Genomic DNA, 15938 nt, shown 5'->3' on the forward strand with positions numbered 1-15938 from the left:
ATGATTGGTGTGATTGTTTGACAATTTTTTTTATAAATACGTAACCCACAACTTCAGACATAAGTAATTAATTTCTAAAAAACTGCAAATGGCAGTGAATGTATTTTAAAACTAATTTTCTTTTGCAATTATTATCTTTTCATGCATGTGTGTACATACAATGAAAATATTTGTCCTTATTTCTAAATTTTTTCTCTAACATTTTTTTTAAATCATACTTGAACATAATCGTTGTTCTTCTTTGCTCAACCATAAACCATTTGCGTAAAGAAAATTTCTGAAGTAACGCCTCCATCACAGCCGCTGCCGTCGTCAGCACCACAACCTGATCCTCAACTGCAATCACAAACTGTGCCCTTGTCAACATCACTACCACCTATGCTACCAATACCATCAACACAACCACTTCCTTCTTTTCCCTTAACGGGTTCCTTCCAATGCGGACCAGTGCAGCCATATCAGCAGTCTTGCCTTGGAGGTTCTCCTGTCCTAGCCGATTCTAACCTTCTAGCGGGGCCGCGCAACTATTCACATCGCAGTAATTATTACTGTAGTGGCGCTACCTCACCAACGTCACTCTCTACCACTCATGCCCGACGTTCGTTGCTGCTAAAGGTGAGCCAAGTCAGCCCGTCACTTCCTGCCTTTACACAAATCACGGAAATCAGCATTTAGAACGAAGTATATAAAGCGCACCGCAATCAACTGTCCTGCAGATGGTGTTCTCTAGTGTTCCTCTTAGCTCTCTCTATACCCTTGCCATAGTGTCATCTCATTTTCACAACCGTTTGTTAAATGAACAGAAAAGCAAAGAAGGGTGGGAAATTGAAGTTATTATTGATGGTTAGTTGATGTTTCATCAGTTTATCGGTACACAATAAAAAAATTTGCAAATTTTATTTAGTCGCGTTCTCTCAAACCTATTACGGGTTTGTGATGCAGAGTAGAGTTCTTTCTAGAACAATAGAACATTTCTCTATTAGTTATACATTTGAAAATGTGATTTTTCACCCATCAGTGTTGCTGACAATTGTCTATTTCTTCCAATATTCTCCGTGCGGGTTTCCGGAAAGTGGTTCAAGTTACCATTTAGTTGAAATTTAGCCTCAGATTTAGATCTATGAGCTTGAAACTTTCGAAATCCTTTTGAACTGTGTAACATCTGTAAATTTACGTTGAAATGTTTTCTACAAAGAGAAAACATAAGCATTTACAACGCTGTTTGAGTTCAACCATAACTTGCTAGTACAAAGCTAGTCGTCTTATTGGTCGTTAATAAACGAAAGTTCCTTTTTGCTGCAAAAAGTTCGAAGGCCAAAGAAAAAAATTGCCTTATATTCTATAAGTCTAGGGAATTCTGATTGAAATATCTTTATCATGCTTTAAATTGTTTAACTCAATGACTAGAATGAGTTTTGTTTAATCATTTTTCAGGTTCACTTCCACAATAATGTAGAAAATAGTACACAAGAAAAATACTGAAACCGTTCCTAAATTATTTCAAAGTTTTTTAACAGGAATAAAAGAATCTGACTTTTCCGAAAAATACTTCCCCTTTTGGCTGATTCGAATGCATCTGCTTGTCATGTAGTAATAACAGATTTGCACAAAAATACGCACATCATCATCAGCAGTAGTGATAGCATTACGAATAATGACACAGATGCACGTGCGTTTTTTAGATCACGATTTTTTCTTTTGTATTGCGTGTGCTCCTTTTGCACCGTTGTGGTTTTGCTTGCTTCTACTAATAACTACAGACAAATGTTTACTCTCAACACTGAGAAAGAAATTCAAACTGTTACAGGAGCAAAGACTGCTGTTGGAAGATTTACTGGAACAAGAAAAACGAGAGCAGGCCGGTCAGCTGGCAATCAACGATGTCACCAATCACAACACCCTGCAATCGAATATGTTAAGCGAACAGGTAAGAGTTTTGCTGTGGGCAAAACTCGATTTAATGCGTGCATCTCTGCCTTTCCAAACACTGGAAATACTTTTCTTTGTTAGTAGCTTGAAATAGTTCGAGGTTTGCTTTTGTTTAAACATTTTATTTGTAAATAGTGTGCTATTTTATTACGCAGTTGCATTACCAGTTAAAATTGTGTAAGCTATAATATATCAAATTTAGATTTCAAACGATATTATTTTTATCGTCACTGAATGAAAATCAATAGACAAGATGCTGATCAATACTAACTCCAGCAGTCTCTTATAGCACTCCCAAATTCTTAACTCACGAGCCCCTGTAAAACGGAAAAAATATATCACAGTGATCGCGTTAGCAACGATGGAAATAAGCAATTTCATAGTCATGGAAGGCACACGTATTTGTGTGATAAAGCAACTCACCCCAAAATTCATCAAGTCTTCACCAATTCAGATAATTAATTACGCATTCAAAGTAAAATCTCTTTTCATCGACTCTCTGATAAATTTGTTATATCATTCTATACAAAAATTACTTATGCGTTTTCCTTGCGGAATATACCTACCAATGGCGAATATATAATTAAATTATGTTGCATTGAAGAAATTATATAATATTTTATTTAGTTTTTATTTTGCTAGTTTTCTAGTTTTGTTTGAATGTAAATCAACAAAAACTCTGAATCTACAAGGTTGTTTTGTTCTATTTGCAGGATTACGAAACTCTGCTGAATAATCAGCAGCAGCAGCAGCCGCAACAACAGCAAGGCATGCGAGTAGTGCAGCAAAATTTACTTCCAGGACAAAACCCTGGTCAGCTGCCACCGCATATACAACAACCACAACCGGGTCAAATTCAATCTCCTACTGGCGGTCAGTATATTATGCAGCAGCAGCGAATTAATCCACAATGGCGTCCTCAGACTCCGGTACCAGGAGGAGCGATTGCTAATTTAATCAATCCTCTCAATAAAGCGGCTGGTCCAATGACTCCGAGCACAAGCGGTACTCAACCTATACAAGCTGCGGAACCAGTGCATAAACCTATTCAAACATATCAGGCAAATCTACAGCCGGCACCGCCTGTTCCACCCGAAAATATTACTAACGATCAGGAGCGCCAGATTCAGGTCACTTACGAAAATTGGATGAATCAACAAAACACTTCGTTGACTAATCAACTTAAATTCTATGAAACTGAGATTGGTAAGCTTAGAAAGGTGAAAAAACAGTTGAATACCAAACAGCGTCAGTTGAAAAAAGTTGGAAACGAGCTTTCCGAGGCCGACATGAAAGAATTGACACAAATAACATCGGATCATGCAATTGTTCAAAAACAATTAGATAATGCTAGAAAGCAACAAAGACAACACACTCTTCTTATTCAGGAATATAAAACCAAACAGCAAGCGAAGATTCAGGCCAACTTGGCATCGGCACCTGGAAGTTCTCCAGCACAAATTGCACCTCCTTCGCCATTGATGTCCCCATCGCCAAGCTCACAGCAAAATATTATCCATCAAGCGCCGGCGCAATCACCGTTGAATAACCCAATTCTTCAACCTAATCAAAGTCCACTGCATTCTCCTGGTCCGCTCATGTCTCAAAGTCCAGGCCCAGCTAGTGTCAATTCTGTTATGCAAAGTCCTAGTCAGCATACAAACTCGAACAGTGCAATGTCTCCGTACAACACGATGCAGCAATCACCACGTATTGGAACACCGCATTCGCAAGCCGCCGATGATAATCCGTTCAGTCCGGGCCCCTCCCCGTCGCCATCAATACCTGGAAGACTGACTTCACCAGCTCCAAGAATGACTTCTCCACAACATCGGGTATCCGGTCAGCAAATTGCCCAAGGTCGGATGGTAACCAGTCCGGGTGGACAATATCCACAACAAAATATCGTTGTTCAAAATCAGATGATGGGGCAACAACCACAAAATCGCTTCGTTCGTCCACAGATTATACCAAATGATCCAAATGTGCGAATGCGTATGACCAATGCATTACAACAGCAGCAACAGCAACAGCAACAACAACATCAAATAATGCAACAAAATCCCAGCATAAGACCAATGCAGCCAGGTTACAACTCCCCACTTGGAAGTCCTCAACCGATCATGTCACCTGGTACACCCCAGCAGCAGCAGCAGCAACAGCAACAGCAGCAGCAAAATATACAAATGATACAACAGCAGCAACAACGAATGCAGCAAATACAACAGCAGCGTCAGCAAATGATGCAACAACAGTTTCAACAGCAACAGCAAATCATTCAACAGCAACAACAACAACAGCAATTGCCGCAGATGATGCAGCAACAACAACTATCTCAGCAGCATCCTCAGCAACTACAAATGCAACAACAGTTACAGCAGCAGCATCAACAACAACATATTCAACAGCAGCTTAACCAGATGCAGCAACAGAGTCAACAACAAATGAATTTTGCTAAACAGAGTCCTGTTCATCAGCAACCACCTTCGCCACTTTTGAGTCAAGGTGGAAGTAACACACCATCATCCTCACCTATGCCGCCGAGTCCCATGCTATATTACCAGCAACAGCAGCAGCAACAGCCACCACCACAACAACCACAGCAGCAACAGCAAACAGCTCAGTCTCAAATGATTAGACGTCCTCCAAGTGCGTCCAATCAATATATGCAACAGGATTCGATGGAATCTTCGTCCGGTGGTCCTGGCAATAATAACGGAAATAATGGTAGCGGTGGAGGAGGTGGAGGTAACATTGCAGGAAATCCAGTTCCTATGCTACCATGTTTCGGAAAATATGGATACATCAAACTTGGTCTTCGTGGAGGTTCCCCTATGTGGGGTAACGCTAGAAATCAGAAGGCTCCCAATCCAATGGGTCATCTGCAGCAACATCAACAACAGCAACAGCCGCAGCAGCAGCCGTATGTCAGCAAACAATCCTCTCAGTCTGCTAGCAGCTCTGGATCCATGGCGGGAGCGCAGCAGGTTGATGCCGCCAAAAAAGCTGTTGCAGCGATGATGCGAAACCGACTAACTATTGTCCAAAAGTCTGGACAACCAGCAACCAGGGAAAGTTCCGTAGATGATATCGTCGTTATTGATAGCAGTCCTGATGAGAAACAAAGAGTGCTCGATTATGATGATGAGAATGATAAGAGACTTGTTGCAAAGGAAGTTTCGCTAAGCTCGGTTGCTCAACCAGCTGCTGAGGGAGATGACATCATGGAGTCATTTAGTCACTCGGGTTATGAGATTGGTGCAAGTCCACTTGGTGCACAAATTGTAAGCAGTGATTATGATTTGTTTGTGCAAGATGTTGTAGTTGACTGCGTTGACAATGGAAAAGATAGTGACAAGAGTGACTTAAACAAAACAGCCATCATGAAGGACGGTGAGCACTCAGGTGTTCGATTCGTATCAGTCGAGAGTAGTGAGAAGGGACAAAATAATGAACGAAATATTGCCACCACAGAAGATTTCGAGGCTATGATTGATAGTCGTCCTAAAGATTCAGATACAAAATCTGATGAGGAAGGTAAAGAGCCAATTGGGAATGATAATGCGAAAATAGGAATGAAGACTCCTTCTAAGGATACCAGTGTTATTTCAGTAGGTCTTCAGCAAAGCCCAAAGCCTATAACCTATCCTGGACGCATTTCTATTCAACAGACATTACTACAAAACCGACCACCAATTGTTACAACTGTGTCAGCAGCACACAAGAAACTTGTAAAAGATGCTACAGAGACAACAGCTAAATTATCTATTGGGAACACTACCATTTCTGTACCGATACTGAAAAGTTTTCCGATGACCGCCACCCCACCGAAAACGCCGGCAGAAGGCTCCTCTAACCAACAAAAGCAGAGTCAATCTAAAAAGATTGTTAATTCAACAGCAATCTCCTTGTCCAATATCTCAAAAAATCAACCATCTGGTACAGTGATTTCCGTAGCTGGCCAGAAAATTAACACCACTAGCATTGTGACTCTATCGTCCTTAAATCTGCCGCAGTCCTCCGCCTTCATTACAAAAACTTTTCCGAGAACGCCGAACAATCTGCAACCACATCAACAACAGCATCACAGCCAGGGACCACATACATCGCAACTTAAAATGCAACAAATAACAACACAGGGATCATCCAGTCAAATTGATAATGTAATTGCGAAATCTAAACCAAAAGCTCCATCACCGAGCTTAAGTTATGCAAAGCTATCCTCGCTGACAGTTACCCAAGACACCTCATTGCCGACAAAAATATTTGAAGATGACTCTATTTCTCCGGATAGTTCCATTGGTCAAGAAGATGTGGAACAACTATCGGGGATTGATAAGGTTGACGCAGGATGTGTCGATGACGCATCGAGAGCAGAAACTACGGTATCAGAGGTGGAACCCCCTATGGCGTCCCAAGAAGGCTCGAACGATTCTCACTCCGGAGAGACTAAAAAACATAGCGTAATTCCGGTTCACGTTATATCCAAATCACGTGAGAATTCTAAGAGTCCAATTTTGGGACTAGCAGGACAACGACTGGTTTCAGCCATGCCCCAATTATCTCCATTGTCTCAACCGAACGAACTCACTATAAATGCAATGAACGTGTCGCAACAAGTACGCTCTATTATGTCGTCGATCAATTCAACTACGGTTACATCATCGGTTGGACAACTCAAATCTGAGCCTAGTGGAACTGTTATTTCAACGGCGCCATCAACTGGTGCTAACACAATTTCTACCATCACTTTCGATACCGTGATTCCACCTAAGGGAGATAACATGAGCAAACCAGAAACTATCGCAAGCATATTGAAAACCGTTTCGGGGAAAACAATTCTCCCAGCGGCTGCTGTGGCCAATGCGTCAAATGCCAGTAAATCAGAGCCAGGAGCAATTACAGCATCAATTTCATCTATGCCTGGCACAAAGCTACTCAATCAACAGTTGCAAATTGGACGAATTTCGCCTGCTGTATCTTCTAGTGGTAGTAACATTCTAGTCGTTAAACAGGTACGTGCGTCTATGCAAAAACACATAAACCAAACACAAGCGCAGAAGCACCAACATCAGCAGCAATTAGTTGTGCTGGCTCAACAGCAACAGCCTCAGCATCAACAACATCAGCAACAGTTACAGCAACAGCAACAACAGCAGCAATTGAAAATGCAACAACAAAATCAGCAATTCCAACTACAGCAACAGCAACATCAACAAATGCAGCATCAGTCGATTCAACAAGGAGGTGTCATAATTCAAAGTCAAACGCGCATTCCATCATCGGAAGTACCAAAAAGTAGTGTGGATAGCAGTAGCACTAGCAGTATAGCAAGTATTCTAAGTAGTACTCTGCAGCAACCTCAAACTAGGATAGTTAATTTTAGTGAGGTTTCAACTATAACGAATCAACCACCAGGATTGATCATGACTTCCCGCCCGGGTGTAATTTCAAGTGCTGGCCCAAGCACTCAACTGATTAGCGGCACCTCTTCAATAATGTCAACTACAACAACCAGCATTTTGAGCGCAACACTCTCTCAACCAATGAAAACAAACACCACAACAATGTCTACTTTGTTGCAGAATCAGCTCCAAAGTCCATCATTTCGTCGTTCAAAATCAACTGATGAAGTCCCTGTCGGATTCCCGCGAGAGACAATTACTCAGGCGGTTGGTAAACGTTTAAGTCTTGAAGCTTCTAGTGTGGTTAAAAGCGAACCAGTAGACAGTGCAGAAGATAGTAACATTTCATCCACTTGTTCCGTCAGCTCATCTACCAGTCAGATGGGAGGAGGGTGCAAATTTTCTACAATGACCACTCCATCAGGAGCAAAGTCGGAATCGGACAGTCAAAATGTTTTGCTTAAGCAACTTCTTCAGAACACTGGATCCACTTCAACGCCTTCACCAACGCCACCGCAGATGTCTCGTCCAGTTCCCAGCTTGATGACAAACCAAAGGGCCCCTAGCCTTGGCGTAGTTAGTTCGTTAGAAGCTCAATTGGCGCGACCGGTAATTCCACCTTCAGCAAATCCTCCTGCTATTCAAATAATCAGCACGCAGGCAGTTACCATCACGACTACCAGTGGTGCAACGATTACTCCTGAGTCTCACCAGAAAACAACCACAAGCAATAAGTTGGTATCAAGAGAAACGTCGTTCGTTTCTAAACCATCGCCTGTGTCGATATCGGCCAGTCATCCAACTCCAAATCTTGCTGCAAATATGCTGGCTGCTAGTATAAAAAAAGAGGAAATGATGCAAGCGGCTGCTGCCTCTGCTGCAGCCGCGGCGTGCTCTATCAGTCAACAAATTACAGTGCAGAGTACGGTCAAAACCGAATGTGGTCAAATGACGGTTACTCAAATTACGCAACCTTTGCAACAACAGATACATCAACCGCAACAACCTCCACTACCGTCGACTGAAGTAGGTAGTGTGACTTTTATTAAAAGAGAACCCACACCAGTTCAGGCTTCGGTTATGAGACCTTCTGAACAACAACAACAACAACAATTTCAACCACCGCCACCTCAAATGCCAAAACCTGGTACTCCTTTGGAGGTAAAGAAAGAGCTTACAGAAGAGTTAACAACTGCTCCGTCTCCAGTATTCACATCCCCTGTTTCGACCCCAACTGATTCTATAAAACGTGAACCTCAACTAACTCCGAATAAACAGGAAATAACGGAACCAGCGGCGGAAGTTGTAGCGAAAACAGCAGCTGAAATTGCACATGAGTTGAAAAAGAAAAAGCGACGAGAGTATCAGAAAAATCGTCGTCAAATGCAGATCCTTTCTAACAAAGAGCAACACCAAGCGAAAAAGAAACCGAGAAAGTCGGCCAAATTCGAAGAAGACTATGATACGTATATCGATCAGCTGATGCTTCAACTTCGACAGCTTCCTCCGATGCAAATTCTTGAACCTCTTTTACCACGCAACTACGGAGTTTGTCAATTGTTCGGTACTGGTGAACTGAGCAAGTTTACTAATGTTAAGGACTATTCTATTGCAACGGGTGACCTGTTCGGTTCATTCGGGAACGCGCAAATTCCCAATGTGGCCGATTTTTATAATACTAAACCTTTCGGAATGAAAGAACCTCCACCGGAACCTGTACCTGTTTCAACCCAGAGAGGTTTCTATGACCAAGAGTTTCCACCAATCAAATTCGAAACAGATGAACGCTATCGGTATGACTTTGTCAAGGACCGTGATTTGGATTCGCCGGATACAATCGTTAGCACTTCCAGTCCGGAAAATGTTCGCTGGGATTCACCTATCCATTTCCCTGGTCTACGTGTCATAAAAGAAGAAAGTAGCGAAGATGAGCAAACAACGGTTTACAAGAGAATGTCGCCAATGATTCCAATTGTGGCACCTATTCCGATTCGACTCAAGAAAGGAATCTCGCTTAGTGCTGACAGGTCCGTTAGCTGCGTACTTCCTGGTAGTAATAAAGAAAACGAAGGTACGAAGGAACCTTTGGGAATTAAATCCAGATTCGGACCACCGACACCTCTGAAGGATTCTAGCAATGTTACAGTAACATTAACTTTAACATCTTCTGCTGCAGAGGACATTATTGGTGTGCTACGAGACCTAGCCAACATTCTAGAAATTCCACCACCTATGGCATATAAAATCGTAGAGCGTACTACTACTCCCCCTAGTCAAAAGCTTGGGTTGTATAGGACGAAAGGACGCGATGGGAAAGAAGGTGCTCCGATTGATATTCAAACTATTTTAAATGGGGCTGCCAAATTTTGTCGGCATTGTGATGTAGTTATACTAAACACATTAATCACTGCAAAACCGTCGGAATTTCCTTTGCTAACCAATAACAGCAATCAGGAGTTGGAATCCGAAGAACTCTATTTCTGCGGTAAAGTGTGTTATCGTCAGTTTCAATGGCGACCTACAAATATTCTCGAGGATAAACTTCTTGGTAGTGAAGCAAGTAAGCTTCGTGAAAGCCTTTCTTTGAAGTTTGATCTCGATATGGATGACAACCTCAGCATTAACAATACAGATGTTAAACAAGAAATGATGGATGATGCTGATGTAAGCATGGCTAGCTTCAAATCCGTCGACAGTCGGGATTCGTTAATAAATGAGCGAAAAAAGAAGTTCGATGAAGCGGATAAAGAAATAGGTCCGCCGTTGAAGCAGTTTAGAGGTGTCAAGTATAAATTCTTTGCATCAAATTGCTTTATTATTCATCGTTATAAAAAAGCAACAGAAAAGGAAATTACTGAGATGCTGTTTCGAATGAACATCACTGTAACACCGACTCCGAGAATGCCTGATGACACACGTCGCTGTATTTTCTGTCATACCATTGGCGATGGGGTGGCAGATGGCCCGTCGCGATTGCTGAATTATGACGTAGATAAATGGGTCCATTTGAATTGCGCTCTCTGGTCGGATGGGGTATACGAAACGATCAACGGTGCTTTAATGAACCTAGAGAATGCTCTACAGCAAAGCCTTAGCTCTGTATGTGCCTTCTGCAATAACCTGGGCGCAACAATCAAGTGTTTCAAGACCCGATGCGCTAATGTGTACCATCTCAGTTGCGCTATGAAGGATAATTGTGTTTTTTACAAGAATAAAACAACGATGTGTCAGTCACATGCATCGAAAACAGAAAAAGATTCCGAATTGACGACACTTAGCGTTCAGCGGCGGGTGTACGTTGATAGAGATGAGAGTCGACAGGTGGCTTCTGTGATGCATCATTCCGAATCCAACAATCTCTTACGGGTTGGAAGTTTGATCTTTTTAAACGTGGGCCAATTATTACCTCACCAGCTGCAGAACTTCCATACGCCAAACTATATATATCCAATTGGATACAAAATCGTAAGTATACTATTTTGTCCTTTTTAGACCGTTACTTGACAAAACCAAAATTGTTTATTTTCAGATGCGATTCTACTGGTCCATGCGACGACCCAATAAACGCTGTCGCTATGTATGTTCCATAGCGGACGTTTGTGGCAGACCCGAGTTTCGAGTGCTGGTTCAAGAACCTGCAGAAGAAGATATCGAACTGAGGGATAATACTCCCAAGGCCGTTTGGCAACGGATTTTGGAACCAATGGCTGTCCTTCGGAAGGAAAACCACATTGTTCAGCTATTCCCAAAGTATGTTTCCGGAGAAGACTTATTCGGTCTGACCGAACCAGCTGTGGTGCGAATTTTGGAAAGTTTGCCAGGCATTGAGACGCTAACTGACTATCGTTTTAAGTACGGTAGAAATCCTTTGCTGGAACTTCCGTTGGCGATCAATCCTTCCGGAGCAGCTCGAACAGAACCTAAACTGAAACATACACTTACCTGGAAGAAACCTCATACCCAGCGGACTGGATCTGTCAGTCAGCGTCCAGCATTCGTTCCGACTAGTTCTCCTGCCGGAGAAGTAGCCTGTCCGTACAGCAAACAATTTGTACATTCCAAAAGTTCGCAATACAAAAAAATGAAGCTCGAGTGGCGTAATAATGTATTCCTAGCACGTTCGAAGATTCAAGGTTTGGGATTGTATGCTGCTCGAGACTTAGAAAAGCATACTATGGTGATTGAGTATATCGGGGAAGTCATTCGTACAGAAGTTTCAGAGCTTCGGGAAAAGCAGTATGAAGCGAGGGTAAGAGAGTAGAGTACTGTTTGCAAACGAAATGCCTATCTTTTTGTTTCTATAGAATCGCGGTATCTACATGTTCCGACTGGACGAGGAACGCGTAGTTGATGCGACACTTTCTGGTGGATTGGCTCGTTACATCAATCACTCGTGCAATCCGAACTGCGTAACGGAAATCGTCGAAGTCGAAAGAGAGCTCCGCATCATCATCTTTGCTAAACGACGCATCAACCGTGGCGAAGAACTGTCATATGACTACAAGTTTGATATTGAAGATGACGCGCATAAGATTTCCTGTATGTGCGGTGCTCCCAACTGCAAGAAATGGATGAATTAGGTCTCGGACAAATGATACATATTGTGTACTATATTTTTTAAATTTTCACAGTGTATTTAATAGTTGCAGATTTATTTAGTTGTATCGCTGTTAAATATTCTTATTCGTTTAGATTAATCAACGTAGTTTTAAGTAAAAAGTCACAGCTATGATATGACAAGACAAGTTGTTTATTTGCAAGCAAGAAAATGAGCTAGTCTTAAGTGGAATTATGTTGGAGCAATGTTCTTTGTACGCAATAGTGCGAGAAGTATGAAGAATTTATTCATTTCTATTGTGTCGGTTACCGAGTAGCAATTTTTCGTTCGTTCTCTTCAGTAAAAACAGTAGCAAAAATGTCTGTCACAAGAAAATGCTTTAGCTAGAAGCACCTAAGTAAGCAGTCTTAGAAGGGCGATACATCTAATTAGTGGATTAATAGAAAACGTAGACAAGCATAGTGAAACTTCGGTAGATAGGCGTAGTATATTTTAAATTTGAAGTAAATACACGGATAAAATCTGGGATTAAGCTATGACAACTATTAGAAAGTATACTTAGGGGCTACAAAAGTACTTGGAACAATAAACAAACGAGCAGAGGGAGAAAAACAAACACTGAATCACAATGGAAATATGTCTATATTTTCAGACAAATATTTTGCAATATATATATATATTTTGTATACTATGAAGAAGGTTGTTGGTAAACAGGTGGGAGCAAGATATTCGCGATATTGATTGATTTCTTCGGACTTCTAAGGAGAAGTATCCAACCAGGTAGCAAGTAGAAGTAGGTGCGCAATTGTGGTCCGAGCAATCACAAGTGTATTTGTATTCCACCAGGTTTTGTAAATAAGCTTTAATGCACGCGATATTAAACTGAATAGTTCAAGCATTTTTTTCTTGTGTATAATATACTATCACCACGCCTTTGATTACGCTGTTCGAACAATTTCGTTGGCACTTTGTGCACTGTTAAGTTATGTATACGTAAAGTTTGGGGCTTTTTCGTCTATTTCTCGCTACTAAACAGACCTTTTTCTTCCTCACCTGCATATATCTCATCGGTATTAGGAAACGCAAGTGAAACTTGGTTGGCGACAGCTGAGTCACGATCGAGTCGAGCAGTTTCGCAGACGAGCTACTCGTCCGGAATCTAGCCGACTCGTCATCTGTAATACCAAAATTGGCCAGGCGAGTAATTCGCCGCCCGCCTTGTCTTCTGTAATAAGTCCCTTAAGGGGTTATATACCTTTTTGGTCGAGAAAAATGAGGGATGTTTGAATCTATTTTTAAGTGCATAGCACCTTTTTCATTGCATAAAAGGGGTATTTTTCTGAAAGTACAGTTTATCAACAACAAAAAAATACGTTCGATTTTGAGATACACCAATTATTACTGGAGTAATGGCCGTTTCCCCGAAACGCTATTTTTTTGCAGAGGCTTGCGGTGATCCTGATAGAGACTCAGCCGGTCAACCGAAATCAAAAAACTTATATTATTTCATTAGTTTAGAAGTGTGCCTGGTCCTTGAACGAACGCTTTTATGAGTGTTTTGTTTTCAGTGCAAACGGGAACGTATTTCCCAAAAAATGCACGTTTTGAGCGCTAAAAATTGCATTAAATTTTTTTTTGCAGCAAAATGTAACTGTATGTTTCAAAAAGCGATCGTTCAAGGACCGGCGAATTTGATAATGAAAATTTAAAAAAAAAGATGAAGAAAATCGGTTCAGTAGTTTTCCCGCAATCAGGATCACGGCAAAGTCATTTTTCGGAAAACACTATTCCGAGATAATCGCGTGTAAAGTTTCAAGTTAAGCTTATGCAGCCGTGGCGAGGCGCGCTGCAAATCGCTCTAACTTTCTTCCTATTGCTCAGATCTTTATGAAAATGTGTGAAAATGTTCTCAAGATGTTGTATTTGAAGATAATACAATATTTTTTTTTCGGTTTTTTGAAAACTAAAAAGGTATATAACCCCTCAAACCACAACGCTTTTTTGTTTTTGGCAACGCTGTTCAGTTTGTTTACATCGCCGTGATTTAGCTCCGTTATTTTGATTATATTACCATATCACCGGTTGTTATTTTTCGGGTTTTGTCGTGCTAAAGTGTAGTATCTGAGTGCCTGCAATCCGAAGATAGTGAAATTTACTGTGTTTTACTAGTCTACAGTGATTTATTGCGTTGTAAAATAAGTTGCACCAGCATAATTGTCCGACTCTCGTTACAACCAAAAACATCATATCAAGAAGACTGGGAACTCTGCCTGAGATTGAGCGACAGTTTTGGCAGCGCAGTCTTTTGAGTAAAAGTGGAACTGACGCATGTTAGTATGTGTGCTGGCGATGCGAATGCAAGCCGAACGTACAGGCTGGACTACCACATACGCACACTCTCTCTTTGCAGCGATGTATTACCAGCACTTTCATAGCAAACTTCCACCTTTATTAGCTGGAGTGGGCTGTTTGATTTGACGCTTGTCATTTGTATGGGATCGATCTAGAGATGCCAGTCTTCTTGATATGATGTTTTTGTTACAACTCTCGAAAGGGTCTCACACCAAACTTTCTTAACTGAAATTCAGTAAACTTTTACTGAATTTTGCCACGCTGAAACTTAAGTAATCATTTCAGCAATGAAATATTACTGAACGTTTCAGCAATATGACATGTCATTCATTTTGACGCTACTTTGCTGAATTTTCAGCAATGTAAAATGTCATTCATGTTTGACGGACTTTTACTGAATTTCCAGCAATGTTCAAAGCATTCCCGAACATTCAGTAATGTCGGATATCGAATATTTTGACAGCACTTTGCTGATAAGTTTCAGCAACCGTCCGTCAGATTACTGCAATATCAGTTCAGTGGGAATTCTTTGTATAAATTTTGAGACACGTTGAAAGTTGATTTTTTTTTAACTCTAATATTTATTTAGGCCCAACCGCGAAGCATAACGGGGCCGAATATCATTTGGAGTAAGGAAAAGCCAGCTTGAGTAGAGACTGTATCCCGACTGCTCCTCCTCAAACAGGCATAAAAACCCCCCATCTTTTCTCTTTTAAAAATACAATTTAAAAATACATGTCATTTAAGTCTACGACTAACATTAACATCAAAGTTTTTCTCTTTATAACTAAATACTAATCCTTACTACTATTCGTTGAGGGTGATGGTTCCTTATCTCTTTGAAATCAAAACTTATATCTGAGTTCGGTGGATCATGTCTCTCAAAAAGAAGCGATGATTCATGTTTCTATAAAAAAGATGAACGAAAGAAAGAAGAAAAAAAATGAAATTAGCGTGAAACTTTTTAAGATTGTTGTGTTGGGAGAAATTAGGAGAAAAAGCATAGAGATAATCAAATTCGATACTTGATATCTCTTAAAAAGTCGTAAATGGGTATTACAAGCGCGGGGTTGCGGCTAGCAAGCACATCCCTTATTTGCATTGTAAACGTCACTTTCTGTTTCCGGAGAGAATCCATAAGCTTGGCCCTTGCTCTGTGGTACTTAGGGAAAGTTGATTTTTTGTTCATTATTTATTTAACTTTTACCTTCATATCACAAAGATAAGATTGATTTTCGAGTAATGAGTCGCCGAAGTCCGATCCGTCCATCCGATGACCTTTCGCCATCTCCCTCCACTGAACTTAAAAATAAACAAGAATAATTAATTATTCCATTCACCATAACTTCCTCCACGTCTCAATGGTTGACGTTCAGGCCCTATAAGCTCCAGAACCATTTATTTAAATAATCTCATACTCAACATCACAAATTTTCACTTAGTGCGCGCTAAAAAATTGGACAACAAACATAATTTTTTTTCATTTTGACAGTTTATTACCGTATATTCAGTAATCAAAGAAAAGATTGCTGAATGTCACCCGACACTGCACTACCTACTAGCGGAACACTGGGATGCACTAGCTCACGTACTATGGAAGTAACTTCAGTTCCCTCCGCTGATCCGTAATGCACTTTCAGTCTTCGGCAACCTGACGTCCCGCCGCCAGTGTTCGCAGAACGTAGCCTTGCGGC

At 41.0% G+C, this 15938-nt stretch overlaps 1 protein-coding gene across 12 annotated transcripts in view; it reads left to right on the plus strand.

The window, feature by feature from the left end:
- LOC129725828 (histone-lysine N-methyltransferase 2C-like) overlaps positions 1 to 12792 on the plus strand; it is a 29080-nt gene extending 16288 nt beyond the window's left edge. For 9 of the 12 annotated variants that reach the window (XM_055682103.1, XM_055682093.1, XM_055682106.1 and 6 more), the window contains 5 exons: positions 271 to 615; positions 1808 to 1927; positions 2643 to 10799; positions 10864 to 11583; positions 11639 to 12792. In XM_055682103.1, the coding sequence (XP_055538078.1) occupies positions 271 to 615; positions 1808 to 1927; positions 2643 to 10799; positions 10864 to 11583; positions 11639 to 11914 (9618 nt within the window). In that variant the 3' untranslated portion in view covers positions 11915 to 12792. The remainder of the gene's footprint in view (positions 1 to 270; positions 616 to 1807; positions 1928 to 2642; positions 10800 to 10863; positions 11584 to 11638) is intronic. The other 3 variants (XM_055682095.1, XM_055682099.1, XM_055682105.1) reach the window with 3 other exon arrangements.
- Positions 12793 to 15938: the final 3146 nt, after the last annotated feature.

The sequence above is a fragment of the Wyeomyia smithii genome, chromosome 2 (assembly GCF_029784165.1).
Source record: "Wyeomyia smithii strain HCP4-BCI-WySm-NY-G18 chromosome 2, ASM2978416v1, whole genome shotgun sequence".
Classification (NCBI taxonomy): Eukaryota; Metazoa; Arthropoda; class Insecta; order Diptera; family Culicidae; genus Wyeomyia; species Wyeomyia smithii.